The sequence below is a fragment of the Microtus oregoni genome, unplaced genomic scaffold (assembly GCF_018167655.1).
Source record: "Microtus oregoni isolate MIOR12 unplaced genomic scaffold, Mior012 000005F_ref0000423, whole genome shotgun sequence".
Classification (NCBI taxonomy): Eukaryota; Metazoa; Chordata; class Mammalia; order Rodentia; family Cricetidae; genus Microtus; species Microtus oregoni.
The window spans coordinates 35232297-35246791 of NW_024543064.1; the positions used below are offsets into that span (position 1 = coordinate 35232297).

Here is a 14495-nt window from a genome sequence, read left to right on the forward strand (position 1 = left end):
CTGCCTTTCTTCCCAGAATTCTTAGTCTGTTCGTCATGCCTATACTTCCTGCCTGACTACTGGCCAATCAGCATTTTATTAAACCAGTATGAGTGACAAATCTTTACATTTTATAAGAGCATTATCTCACAGCATAAACCAGTTAACTTACAAACAATATAAGTGCTTTTTGTTTTTTCCAGACAGGGTTTTTCTTTGTAACAGACTGGATGTTCAGAAACTCACTTTGTAGACCAGGCTGACATTGAACTCATTGAACTTCTCCTGTCTCTGCCTCCCTAGTGCTGGAATTAAAGGCATGTGCCACCTCTGCCTGGCTAATATAAATACATTTTTAACAATTCTGGAGCCTGGGGTGTCTGAGCTCAAAGTGCTGGCTGATTTGTCTTACAAGGGCACTTATTGCTATGTATCTCATGATGAGAAGTGGTGATGAGAGAGAATAGAAAGAAATACTTAAACAGAATTGCGCTCATTATATCAAAATGTCCTAAATCATCTTCTGATCTGATTCTTTCATTGTTTCCTTTGGCATTTCATAGTTAATATTTCATGTCCTCGAATAGCACAGTAAGTTATATATAAGAAATATATTTCTGGGCCTGGAGTGGTGTCTCAGAGATTAAGAGCACTGGCTGCTCTTCCAGAGGTTCCCAGCGGTCACATGATGGCTCACAACCATCTATAATGAGATCTGGCTCCCTCTTCTGGCCTGCAGGCATACATCCAGACAGAATGCTGTATAAATAATAAATAAATCTTAAAAAAAAAAAAAGAAATATGTTTCTGATGCAGCTTTATCACTCCTGGGTATTTACCTAAAATATTTCAAGTTAATCTATCAGAGGTATTTGTACATCAGTGTTTATTGCAGTACTTTTTGGGCTAGCAAGAGGGATCTGCAAGTAAAGATACTGCTGCCAAGCCCAATGACCAAGCTCTAATTTAATTTCCACATAATGGAAAGAGAAAATGGATTCCTCAAAGTTGTCTTCTGACCTCTATACTTGTACTGTGCCATATGCATATCCCCTTTAGTAACTGAATAAATGTTTTTAAAAAAATGTTCCTTTTTTTTTTGAGACAGGGCTTCTCTGTATAGCATTGGGTGTCCTGGAATGCAGTTTGCATACCAGGTTGGTCTCATACTCAAAGAGATCTGCCTGCCTCCGTCTCCCAAGTGCTGAAAATTGCTATTTTATATGCATGGATATTTTGCCTAAATGTATAACTGTGTACCATGTGTATGCGGTGACTGTTGAGACCAGAAGAGGATATCTTTGGGACTGGAGTTAGAGATGGTTGTAAAATGCCTTTTGGAGGGAGTTGGAGAGATGGCTCAGTGGTTAAGAGCTCTGGCTGCCCTTCCAAAGGTCCCGAGTTCAATTCCCAGCAACCACATGGTGGCTCACAACCATCTGTAATGAGATTTGATGCCCTCTTCTGGCCTGCAGGGATACATTCAGGCAGAGCTCTGTATCCATAATAAATAAAATTTAAAAAAATTAAAAAAAAATGCCTTTTGGATTCCTAGAATTAAACCCCTGTCCTCTGGGAGAGCAGCTAATGTTCTCAGCTGATGAGCCTTCTCTCCAGCTCTAATGGTACTTTTTTATTAAAATGAATGTTGTATAGATGTTTAATATAAAGTTGTTTAGAAAAGACACTAAGGTTTCATGTTTACTCCTTTTTTTTTGTTGAAGGATGTGGTTACTGGACTTAGTCCCCTGCTCTTCAGGAAGCTTAGTAATCCTGACATATTTTCACCTACTGGAAAAACTAAACTCCATCGACAACTTAGTCAGGATGACTGTAAATTACGGAGAGGAAGCCTGGCCAGTTCTCTGTCAGGTAAATACCAGACTTGGTCTTTTAATGGAATGTGGGAAATGCGTGTGTTAGTGTGTAGTAGACAGTGTGCTTAGGGTGCATAGACTCTGGCTTCAGTCTCCAGCACTGAAAAGGGGGCATGAGGCATAATTGTGGGACTGTGTTGTTAATATTTAACAATACATCAATTGCCTTAGCATCTTGAGAGCTTCTTCTTTTATAGTCTTGTATAGAATGCCGTTATTTCTTTCTACTGTTTTATAGATTCTCTGAATGTTAGCTACCTGAACATCTGTTGACTAACTAGTACTCTTGGCTACTTCAGTATGACTTTTTTCTCCTTTTATAACTTGTAGATTCACAGCCTCACTACCCAGTTCCCCACCTCCACCCTTATCCCTACCCCCCAGCTGTGCTGAAAAAAATCAGGGCCTTGTATATGCTTTGCCACTGAGCTATAACCCTAGTAAAATCCTGTAATTGCTTAATTGCCTTTCTGCCTCCAAGGAAAAGACATTTATAAAATCCAAGGTACAAAATTATAAAAGAAGTCTTGGTTCAGGTGGAAAATAGTTTAGATACAGTATAATTTTAATCAATCAATAGACTATGAAAAAAAGGTGTATGGCCAGTAGAGGAGATAGGTAGAGAAGAAAATGTCCTGTTGTTCTCCTTTCCCAGTAGTAAACAGTTCTCAATTCTTTTTCTCTTTTTTTTGTGGTATTCCCCTTGGCTTTACTGCCTTACTGTGCTGTCATTTTCATTGCGCTCCTTCTGCTCTTACTTTTTTCATAGAACTCTGCTTATCTTTTAACAACAGGATTATCTTCTGATTGTGGATGAATTGAACTTTAAAAAAAGAACTGATTTGTATATGTGTGTGGTGTATGCCATGCTGTGCATGTGGAGATTAGAGGACAACTTTTATAAATTAGTTCTCCGCCATGCTGATCTGGAGGTCACTGAGGTTATCAGGCTTTGGCTACAAGTCCCTTTACTACTTTAGCCATTTCAGTAGCCCTGTAAATAGAGTTTGAATTAAGAATTAAAATGAAAAGCTAGACTGTGGTTGTGCATACTTTTAGTCCTCATTAGTACTTGGCAGGTAGAAGCAGGTGATGAGGCCAGCCTCGAGTGGCTTTAGCTTTGTCTCTGGTCTTCGGGCAAGATTTATTTATTAAAATACAAATAATATACCACAATAAGTCAAACTTAGGTTCTTTACAAGAGCAGCAAGTTCTCTTAACTTGACATCTCTTTTGTCCCTTCACTTTGTTATGTTTTGTAGTGCTAAATTGATTACATTCTGTGCGGTAGAGAGTTCTAAGATGTGAACATTAATTGTTTGACCAGTCTACTTGTTGCTTTTTTATTTATTAATTTTTACTTTTTGAGACAGGGTTTCTCTGTATAGCTCATGCTGTCTTGGAACTTGCTTTGTAGACCAGGCTGACCTCGAACTCAGAGATCCATCTGTCTTTGCCTCTTGAGTGCTGGTATTAAAGCCGTGTGCCACTACCGCTTGGTCTGTCTGTGTCATTTTTGGATAACTTGATTTTAGCCATACATCTTTTGTTTTAAATTTTTTAATTTATTTTTAAATTATTATGTATACAGTGTTCTGCCTGCATGCCAGAAGAGGGCACCAGATCTCATTGTAGATGGGTGTGAGGCACCATGTGGTTGCTGGGAATTGTGCTCAGGACCTATGGAAAAGCAGTCGGTGCTCTTAACCTCTGATCCATCTCTTCAGCCTGCCTTACATCTTTTTTTTTTTTTTTAAGTTATAAACTGATTGGCCCATTAGCTCAAGCTTTTTATTAACTCTTAAAACTTATATTAGCCCATTATTCTTATCTGTGTTAACCACATAACTCAATACTTTATTCAACAAGACAGTCACATCTTGCTTCTTCTGTGGCTGGGCTAGGACTGCCACATTTTTTTTTTAAAGATTTATTTATTTCATTTTGAGTGTATTGACTGTTAGCTATGTCTGTGCACAGTGGAGGCCAGAAGAGTGTGTGGGACACTCTTGGAATTGAATTTCAAATGTTTGTTATCCACCATATGGCTTTTGGGAATTGAGCTGTGTTGTTAACTGCTGAACCATCTCTCCATTCTCTCAGCCTTGTATTTTGCTTTATGCCTTAGGTGTTTTCTTCTCTCTGTCTCTTTCTCTCTCGTGTGTCTGTGTGTGTTTTCGAGCCAGAGTTTGTGTCGATTTTGCTATACTGGAACTTGCTCTTTAGACCAGTCTAGACTCCAACTCACAGAGATCTACCTGCTTCTGCCTCTGACTGCTGGTATTAAAGGTGTGTGTCACCATAGCCTCAGCTGTTTTTCTTTTTTTTTTTTTTTTTTTTTTTTTTTTTTGAGTGTCTCACTGTATATCCTTGGCTGGCCTGGGACTTGCTGTGTAAACCAGGATTGCCTCAGAATTTACGGAGATAGCTGTGTTTGCTTCTGTTTCCCAGGTGTTTGAAATTAAAGGCCTGTGTTACCATGCAAGGTGTTTTCATTTGTCAGTATTGCAGTTACCTAAGATTTTGCTGCTCAAGCTGATACTTTTAGACAGGGCTTCTCTATGTAACAGCTGGAACTCACTCTGTAGACCAGGCTGGCCTCGACCTCACAGAGATCCATCCACTTGCCTCTGCCTCTTGAGTGGTGGGATTAAAAGTGTGCAATGCCATGCTTGGCTAACTGATACTTTTCTTAATGCAGCTTTCTTTATGCTTATGTAGCTTGCATCTTTGTTTTCCTAGTTTTGTTAGTAATATTCCACCTATAGACTTTTAATTTCTCTATTTATTTATTTATTGTTTATGTATTTGTTTATTACTGTTTATTTGTTTATATGTTTGTTTATTTTTTCTGTTGTGGAGTAGGGGACTATGCCATAAGTTAAAGCCAGGGCTTTATTCATGTTATTTAAATACTGTGTCTCCGAGCTATATTTAGCTAGTTCTTGCCATAATCATTTTGTCCCTTTATAGTTAATATCTTTCAGTCTTTGATATTTTATTCATTCTTTCTTTTATGTAGTTCTAAAGGAGAGAGATCAAAACGTGCTCATTCTTGTTTTTTGTGGAGGGGATCTAACTCAGTGTCTTGCTTCTACGTGCTAGCCACTTTAGATGTGAACGCTACTCCGCCTGTCACTCTACTGTGCTTTACTGAGCAGAACTTTCCATTTATGGGGTGTTACTTATTTCACTGAAGAGCTAGTTTTGTTTGTTCATATTTTCCCTTTCATTTTATGCATATATTTTGGTCAACTTCTTGACAGTTTTTGATGCTTAAATTTCAAGCCTTTAGGGCACCAAAGCTACAGAGAAACCCTGTCTCGAAAAACCAAAAAAAAAAAAAAAAAAAAAAAACACATTTTAAGAAAAGATGTTTGACAAGAGTCAAGAAAGATAATTAGTTCTTAATATATTTCTTTTAAAAAACTAAGACAGACTGGTTATAAAAAGGTTGAGTTTAATGTGGTGGTACACACTTTTAATCCCAGCACTCAGGAGGCAGTGGTGACTAATCTCTGAGTTCAAGGCCAGCCTGGCTTACAGAACAAGTTCCAGTAACCACCAGGGCTACACAGAGAGACCCTATCTTGGCGGGGGTGGGGGTGGGGTGGGTGGGGAGTGAGTATGAAGCAAGTATTGTGTCAAAATGAAGTCATTCTTTTTAAATTGTGGTTTTGTTTTGTTTGTGATGTTTGTTTTGTACCGGACTTTGCTGTGTAGCTTACATTGTCTTCCAAACTCACTGTCAGCCCAGGTTGGCCTTAGACAGTTGTTCTGCCTTCTCATCCTGCGTGCTGGGATTACAGCTATAAAAATGTCATCATGCCAGACACTGTAGTCATTCTTAATCTTTTCTTCTGAACTTTATTTGATTTTACCAGGTTGCTATTCAAATGAATTGGTATCATATTTTGTTTGTAACAAAAACAAGAAAACTTTGAATAAATAAGATTTTGCCAGGTACAGGAAGAGATTTCAAGTGAACTGAACAATCAGGATAAAGCCAATGGAAAGTGCAGGACATAGCAGTATAGCTGAATGAGAGAAGATTATGAGGAAGAGGAAATGAGGCCAGAAGATACTTGAATTTTGGAGTTCTTTTTAGAATAATAAAAAATTTGACTTAATTCTTTAAACATTGGTAAGTCATTGGATGTCTTTTAAAGGAAATTAATGATACAATCACATTGATTTTTGGATAGCAACAATATGAAGGATTTGAAGAAAAGGGGGAAATGAGACTGGTATATCAGCTGCAAAATCATTGCACTTCTGGGTGCTAAGTCTTCATAGGTGACTTTCATTTATTTGCCCTTTCTACTCCCGAAGATGGTTTTCTTCTGACTGGCTTGGTACTTACTGTGTATTCCAAGTTGGTCTTGAATTCTTGTCTCTACATTGCTGTCTATTTTGAGATATATTTCAGTACAATTAATGTAGTTGGTAAACCTAGACTGAGCACATGGAATCTGGTAAGAACAGTATAGATTCAGTATTTGCCGTTTGAAATTACAAGGCTCAGGCTTTCATTTATTTCTTTTTTCCTTTTGTGTAGCCCTGGCTGTCCTGTAACTCGCTTTGTAAACCAGGCTAGCCCTCAAACTCACAGAGATCTGCCTGCTTCTGTGTGTACCATTACCACCCAGCTCAGGCTTGTTTTGAACACTATTTCTGCATCACTCATTGCACTTGAGTAGGGTAGTTAGAAGTACTTAGAAAACTCTTAAGACTGCTAGATTAAGGGTTCAGGTGTGAGGTTAGCGTGGTGGTTGAATGTTACTGAAAACTGAATTTGCTTCAGTATCCTACTTGAACTTCTCATCAATACATTTAGCTCTTTCAGATTCTAAATGGATAAGGAGGAACCTGTCTTGGTTTGTGTCAAAATTTTTAGTCCACTTGACAAGATTGTATTTGTATTTTTTAATTCATTTAAAAACATAAAATTACATGAATGTTTTTTGCCTTGTGTTTAAAGGTAAGCAACTGCTCCCTTTGTCCAGCAGTGTACACAGCAGTGTGGGACAGGTAACTTGGCAGTCTACAGGAGAAGCGTCAAACCTGGTTCGAATGAGAAATCAATCCCTTGGACAGTCTGCACCTTCCCTTACTGCTGGTTTGGTAAGTGTTTATTCAGTAAAGATCTGGGGTTCTTCTAGGAATGAATCCTTGATCATCATTTATCACATTGTTATGTGTTCTGTTTTCATTTTTAGGATTTTACTAACTTTTCCAAATGAATAAGATTGAATTTTTATTAAAAAACTGATTTCTTTCTTACTTTGTAACTTGTACTGATTACTTATTATCAAGAAAATAATTGAGTATGATTATAACTTTTGGTTTTTGAAGATACTGTTTCTCTGTGTAACTCTGAACTCCGCCTGTAGATCAGATTGGCCCTAAACTCAGAGAAATGTTGTTATGCTCCTTTGTAATTTGGAGGATGCCTGAATAGAGATACTAATTCAGGCCTATGTGACAGAGCTAGTATACAGAGCAGGAAGACATGACTGCAGGCATAGGTAGAAGTGGACGTGATTAAAAGCCATTTACCTGGTTACCTAGGAAACAGAATGCTAATGAATTTTCTCCTCACTTTATGTTTTGATATATAACGCTGTTTGGAGAATAAACGAGAGGACTATTTTCAGGATGTGAACTCAGGATTTCATGAGGGATCACTGAGAATCTCCCTCTTGATAAAGCCATGTGAGTTGTATCTTTATTCCTGCGCTTCCACCCTGGTCCAGAGAGATAACCCATGGTCCAGGCTGCCACTGGACCACGACATAATGGCACCCAATGTGGAGCTAATCTGCAAACCCCAAAAAACACGGAAGAAGTGACCAGACATATGGAGGAGAATGTGAGGAACCTGTGAGAGAAAATTACACCACAGATGGATACATGGGTAGGAGCGCTCAAAAACAAAGAATAAAATTTAAAAAAGTGTAGAGAAACAGGACAAAATTTAAATTGGGAGTAAAACTTTGTAAATAATAAGTTATATGGGATTAAAAAAATGGTTAATCAGTTATATATGTTGATAGCTAAAGGAAGTTAGATGGAGCAAAAACAAAGACAGATATTTAGAGTCTGTAAACTTGATAGTTGCAGAAATGAAACACTTATCGCTTGCTAAACGGGTAAAAATGAAGGGAATATGGCTTTTGGCCCAAGAATCACCTAGGTTACTGCTGAGATTGGGGTCCAGTTAAATGTAACCCATTTGTGGCCGGAAGTCAAGCAAGAGTAAGTTTAGAGAACAAATTTTAACTCCACACAGTCAGACCCCAGAGTCAGCTAATAGAAAGAGGAGAGGATTCAGGATTCTCTTAATTTTATGATTACAAGTTAAAATTAAAAAAAAAAAAGATAGTTAAAAGTTGGCACAGCTATGCCCACCAGATCTTGTGATGGGAGACAGAGGGAACCTGTGTCCTACCCCCTGCCATGTGGTGGCCTGGCTTCAGCTAAAAGCTAAAAGGCAGGTTTAAAAAGAGGTAGCCTCAAAAAACTACAGCTTCAGGACAATTAAAAATAAACAAGCAGGTTAAATATTCTTCTTTTTCATTTCACAGTTTTGCTTCTTTGTAAAAAATCTGCTGTTTGTAGGCATGTGGATTCATATCCAAGGTGGATTGATATCAGTTCCTTTGATCTTCATATCCGTTTTTAATCTATTTGCAGTACTGTAACTCTGTAGTGAAGTTTTAAAGTCAGAGATTGTGATGCATTCAGAAGTACTTGATTGTACAGAATTTTAAGATTGTTTAGGCTGTCTACTCTCTCCATATCTACTCAATATAGTCTTAAGGTCCTAGCTAGAGCAATAAGACACCAAAGGGAGATCAAGGGGATACAAATTGGAAAAGAAGAAGTCAAACTCTCACTGTTTGCTAATGACCTGATAATTTACATAAGTGATCCTAAAAATTCTACCAAGGAATTTCTACAACTCATAAACACTTTCAGCAATGTAGCTGGATACAAGATTAACTCAAAAAATCAGTAGCCCTCCTGTACACAGATGATAAAAGGGCTGGGGAAGAAATCAGAGAATCAACACCCTTCACAATAGCCACAAATAGCATAAAATGCTTTGAGTAACTCTAACCAAACAAATGAAAGACTTGTATGACAAGAACTTTAAATCTTTGAAGAAAGAAATCAAAGAAGGCACCAGAAAGTGGAACGATATCCCATGCTCTTAGGTAGGCAGAATTAATATAGTAAAAATGGCAATCTTACCAAAACCAGTCTACAGATTCAACATAATGCCCAGCAAAATTCTTCAAAGACCTCGAAAGAACGGTACTCAACTTCATTTTGAAAAGCCAAAACAATCCTGTACAATAAAAGAAGTTCTGGAGGCATCACAATTCCTGACTTCAAACTTTACTACAGAGCTACAGTACTGAAAACAGCCTGGTATTGGCATAAAAACAGACAGGAGGACCAGTGGAACTGAATAGAAGACCCGGATATCAATCCACACATCTTCAAACTCCTGATCTTTGTTTGATAAAGAAGCAAAAAATATCAAATGGAAAAAAGAAAGCATATTTAACAAGTGGTGCTGGCATAACTGGATATCAACATGTAGAAGAATGAAAATAGACCCAGATTTATCACCATGCACAAAACTCATGTCCAAATGGATCAAAGACCTCAACATAAAGCCAGCCATACTGAACCTTATAGAAGGAAAAGTGGGAAGTACACTTGAACCACTTCCTAAATATAACCCCAATAGCACAGACACTGAGAGAAACAATTAATAAATGGGAGCTCCTGAAACTGAAAAGCTTCTGTAAAGCAAAGGAGTTCACAGAGAGCCACTTGCCTCTGCCTTCTAGAAGCTGGGATTATGGTCTTGCCCATCTATTTTTAGTTCTTAATTTTTTTTTATCGAGATAGTGTTTCTCTGTAGCTTTGGAGCATTTCCTGGAACTAGCTCTTGTAGCCCAGGCTGGCCTTGAACTCACAGAGATCCGCCTGCCTCTGCCTCCCAAGTGCTGGAATTAAAGGCATGTGGCACAACCACCCGGCTCTGTTTCTTTTTTTTAAAGCGTGTTTTTTAAATCTTTTTTCTTTTGTCTCCCAAGCTTACATATATTTTAAACACACTGTAAATAGTTTAGTTTTTTTTTTTTTTTGGCCTGAATCTGTCCTTATTGTATACCTCTATCTTTTTCTGAGTCTTAAATCTGCTAAACAACATGGGTAGGATTAAAACTGCAGCTTTGGCGACTCCATCCCACTCCTTAGTGTCCTGAGAGTCTAGGTTCATTGCAGAAGAACTGGTGGGAGATACACTTATAGACCCAACTCTATGGAGTTTCAGGGTCCATTCCTCCACCAATAGCCTGCCATTGGCTGCTTATAAACACACCATGTAAGTGTTTGGTGGCAGAGCCTCTTAACTGCAAGGTTTTTGCTGCTAATGCTGAGTCAAGAAACCTCTCTTAGCCGGGCGGTGGTGGCGCACGCCTTTAATCCCAGCACTCGGGAGGCAGAGGCAGGCGGATCTCTGTGAGTTCGAGACCAGCCTGGTCTACAAGAGCTAGTTCCAGGACAGGAACCAAAACCACAGAGAAACCCTGTCTCGAAAAACCAAAAAACCAACCAAACAAACAAAGAAACCTCTCTTAAAGGAGCCATGACTCTGCTTGCCTCTAGCAAACTGAGTCCACCTGAAACAATGCTACTATCCAGAAGCTGTGCTTGACTGTTGTTTTCTGTCTAGAATCCTTTTTTGTTTTTTTAAAAGCTTTCTCAGGCTTTATGTGGAAATTCTTGCCAAACGTTTGGCCGCCCTTAATGTAAATGGAGTCTGGGCTTATCTTTCTTTCTTTTTTTTTTGTATATTTATTTATTTATTTATTATGTATACAATATTCTGTTTGTATGCCTGAAGGCCAGAAGAGGGTGCCAGACCTCTTTACAGATGGTTGTGAGCCACCATGTGGTTGCTGGGAATTGAACTCAGGACCTTTGGAAGAGCAGGCAATGCTCTTAACCACTGAGCCATCTCTCCAGCCCCTGGGCTTATCTTTCAAGGCTGCCCAGACCCAAATAATCACACAAAAACCATTAATTACAACACTGCTTGGCTGATGGTTCAGATTTATTCCTAACTAGCTCTTGCATTTTAAATTAGCCCATTTCTATTAGTCTATATATCTCCATGAGACTGTGGTTTACCAGTAACATTATGTCATCTTTCTCCTTCGCCATTTGCATGATGTCTCTCGAACTCTGCCTTCTTTCTCCCTGCAATCAGTTTAGTTTTTTCTGCCTATCTATATTCTTCCCTGCCATAGGCCAGAGAAGCTTTTTTTTATTAACCAATGATAATAAAACATTCATAACATACATCGGGGAATTCCACATTCTCAGAAACAGCAGTCAGCTCTTTCTGCCATTATACATCTTTTTTTGGAAGTCACTTGCTTGTACTTCCTTATTCAATTACTGTTATTTTCTTCTTGGGTCTCTTGAGGGAGTTGAAGATTAGATAGTTACAGTTATAGATACAGTTATAATATACGGCTACCAGATACAGAAAGAAAGTTATGATCGAAAGTAAATTAGGTACAAGACTTTGGATTCACCAAGATATAGGATAGATATGGAGTAGTTTCTCTTAATTTGTCAAATACAGATGGGCCAGACATTGTTAATATATTCATTGCCTGTTTATATTATATATTATTAATATATTTATTGTCTGTATATATTATATATAGTTATTACAATTATTGTATATTGTTTTTTATATTACTTATAGTCACCTTTTTTATTTTAGACCAAAAGGGGAAATGTAGTGGTATTTCAGTTGTGTTAAATAAAGCTTGCGTGAGGATCAGAAAAGTAAAACAGCCCCGCTGGCCAGCCTTACAGACCAGGAAGCAATAACACACATCTTTAAACCCAATAGCCAAACTAGTTTGCCATACTAATCAGGTGCATGCCTTTAATCCCAAAACTAGAGAAGATTATCAAACAGGAGGAGACAGATCTCAGACACAGTCTCATTTGGAGATTCCTGGAGGTAGGATCACCGTTTTTTGAATGAGGTAGAGGTAAGACCCAGCGACTGGCTGCTTTGCTTTTCTGACCTTCAGGTTGAACCCCAATCTGTCTCTGGGCTTTTATTAATTGTGCTGCAAGGTATTATATTTGTTTTTCTTCATCTGAGTTAACTTACTCAATATGGCTTTTCTTAGATCTATCCATTTGTCTGCAGATTTCAAGTTGCCATTATTTTTTTACCACTAAGTAGTACTTTATTGTGCAAATGTACCACATTTCCTTTATTCATTCTTTGGGTGAGGGTCATCTAGATTGTTTCTGGTTATTACAAATAATGCTGCTATGAACATAGTTGAGCACTGTTGATGTCATCCTTGCTTAGGCAGAAATATTGATAATACTTCATGGGCTTAGCTTTTCTGACATTTCTAGGAGACAGAATTTCACAGCAAACTTGTTTTTTTCACAGTCTTTTTACCTGCTTTTAAGCAATAATGCTTGATCTTTAGATGTAGGAGTTATATTGTAGATATAGTAGTTGGAGCTGGGTACCACACAGTCACTTGCCCTCTGTAGTTTTGATCAGTTCTAGTTTCTTTAATGGGCTCCTTCTGTTGTAGGGAGATATGAGTTACTGTGTTCTATAAAATCATGATAATTGTTAAGATTTCAGTATTTTTTTAACTAGTAATCATTGTCATTCTGTTTTCTTTTTTTTTTTCCTTCCTTTCTTCCTTTTTAATTTTTTGAGACAGGGTTTCTCTGTGTAGGCCTGGCTGTCCCGGAACTTGCTCTGTAGACCAGCCTGGCCTCAGACTCAGAGAGATCTGCCAGGCTCTGCCTCCTGAGGGCTGGGATTAAAGACGTGTGGCACCACTACCTGACTAACTTGAATCTTCTTGTTTTTATTTTTGCCTTCTAGTTCTCTTAGTTATTTTCAACCTCCAATATTCTTGTGCTAGCAGATCATTTTCTTATTTCACAGACAAATTGCTATGACTTGGAAGCTTTGGCTCCTTTACTGTGAGATTAAAATTGTACTTGTTTAAATATTCCTCCTCTATCTCTGTTCATGCTCTGGATCTTATCGCTTTTACTCAACATTTATTTGTTTGGTTGTGAAGGTAGGAAAGAGTTCAATGGAAGGGCTGGAGAGATGGCTTATTACTGTCTCTTCTTCCAGAGGACCTGAGTTCTGTTTCCACATCGTGGTTTACAGCTGCCTTTAACTCTGGTTTTAGAGGATCCGTCAATGTCTTCTAGCCTCTTCTACCACCAAGCATGCAGTGTTGTGATATTTCATTTGTATTTTAATAAATAAAGCCTGCCTGAAGATCAGAGAGTAAAACAACTCCACTGGTCAGCCTTACAGACTAGGCAGTGGTGACACACACCTTTAATCCCAGTAGCCACACTAGTTTGCCGTAGAAATGAGGATGTAGTGGTGCACGCCTTTATTCCCAGCCCTAGAGAGGAATATAAGACAGAATGAGACAGCTCTCAGACAGTCTCATTTTGAGGATTCCTGGAGGCAGAATTTGCTGTTTTGAACTGAGGTAGAGGTGAGAACCAGTGACTATTTTGGTATTTTGACCTTCAGGTTGAACCCCAGTATCTGTCTCTTATTAATTAATTAACCCCAGTATCTGGGTTCTTTTTAATCGTGCTGCATTGCAAATAGGGCACATAGTACATTCAGGCAAAATACTCATACACATAAAATAATTAATTAATTAATAATTAAAATTTAGTGGAAGCTGTCTAGATGTTTCTCTTTCCTCTCAATTTTTCCATCTCATACTCACTCTTTCTGGACTTTGGCTCCTACTACCCATGAACCCTTCCCCTAAACTACTATTAAAAAGATACCATCCTGAAAACTGTACATTCAGGGGATCTTCTTTGGCAGTGGGCCTTTATGAAGCTTGTTTTACTGTTGACCATGTTTTTTTTTTTTTCCTTCAGTGTTGGGTTTCTTCTTACTTCTCTAACAACTCATCTTCAGTTTTCTGCAGTTTAATCAGTAAATACTATAAATATATTTTAAATACAAATACTATGTTAATACTGAATATTTATTAGGAGGTTGCAAAGTTTAAAAAAATAAGTTTTAATAAAATATTAAATTGTAAAGAATCCAAATTGTAAAAGGAAATTTTGGGGAGAGTGTACACTCTGTCCGGTCAGGTACTCCAAAAGAAGCACCAGTGAGATGACTCAGTAAATAGAGGTGCTTGCTGTCAATCCTAACGATGATCTGAGTTTAATCCCTGGAACCTATATGGTAGAGGAGATAACCTATTCAGACAACTGCATGCATATCCCTCCTCCTCAAATAAACAAATGTTAACAAAAAAAAAGGAGCTGGAGAGATTGCTTATTGGTTAAAAGTGCTTAACTGTTCCTGCTGATGGAGATTTGGATTTGGTTTCCAGTACCCATATGGCAGCTCACAAACACCTTTAACTAATTACAGGGTATTTGACACCTCTGGTCATTGTGGGTACCTGCATAAATGTGCACATAACTCATACAGGCACACATACATAAATATAAGTCTCAAAAAAGAACTTTCCTTTTAAAAAATTGACATTT

The 14495-nt window shown here is 38.0% G+C and overlaps 1 protein-coding gene across 10 annotated transcripts in view; it reads left to right on the forward strand.

Moving 5' to 3' along the window:
- The window catches only part of Mast2 (microtubule associated serine/threonine kinase 2), a 115128-nt gene that overhangs the window by 13287 nt on the left and 87346 nt on the right, over window positions 1-14495 (forward strand). For 8 of the 10 annotated variants that reach the window (XM_041651315.1, XM_041651316.1, XM_041651314.1 and 5 more), the window contains exons 2-3: window positions 1704-1851; window positions 6838-6980. In XM_041651315.1, the coding sequence (XP_041507249.1) occupies window positions 1704-1851; window positions 6838-6980 (291 nt within the window). The remainder of the gene's footprint in view (window positions 1-1703; window positions 1852-6837; window positions 6981-14495) is intronic. The other 2 variants (XM_041651323.1, XM_041651325.1) reach the window with 1 other exon arrangement.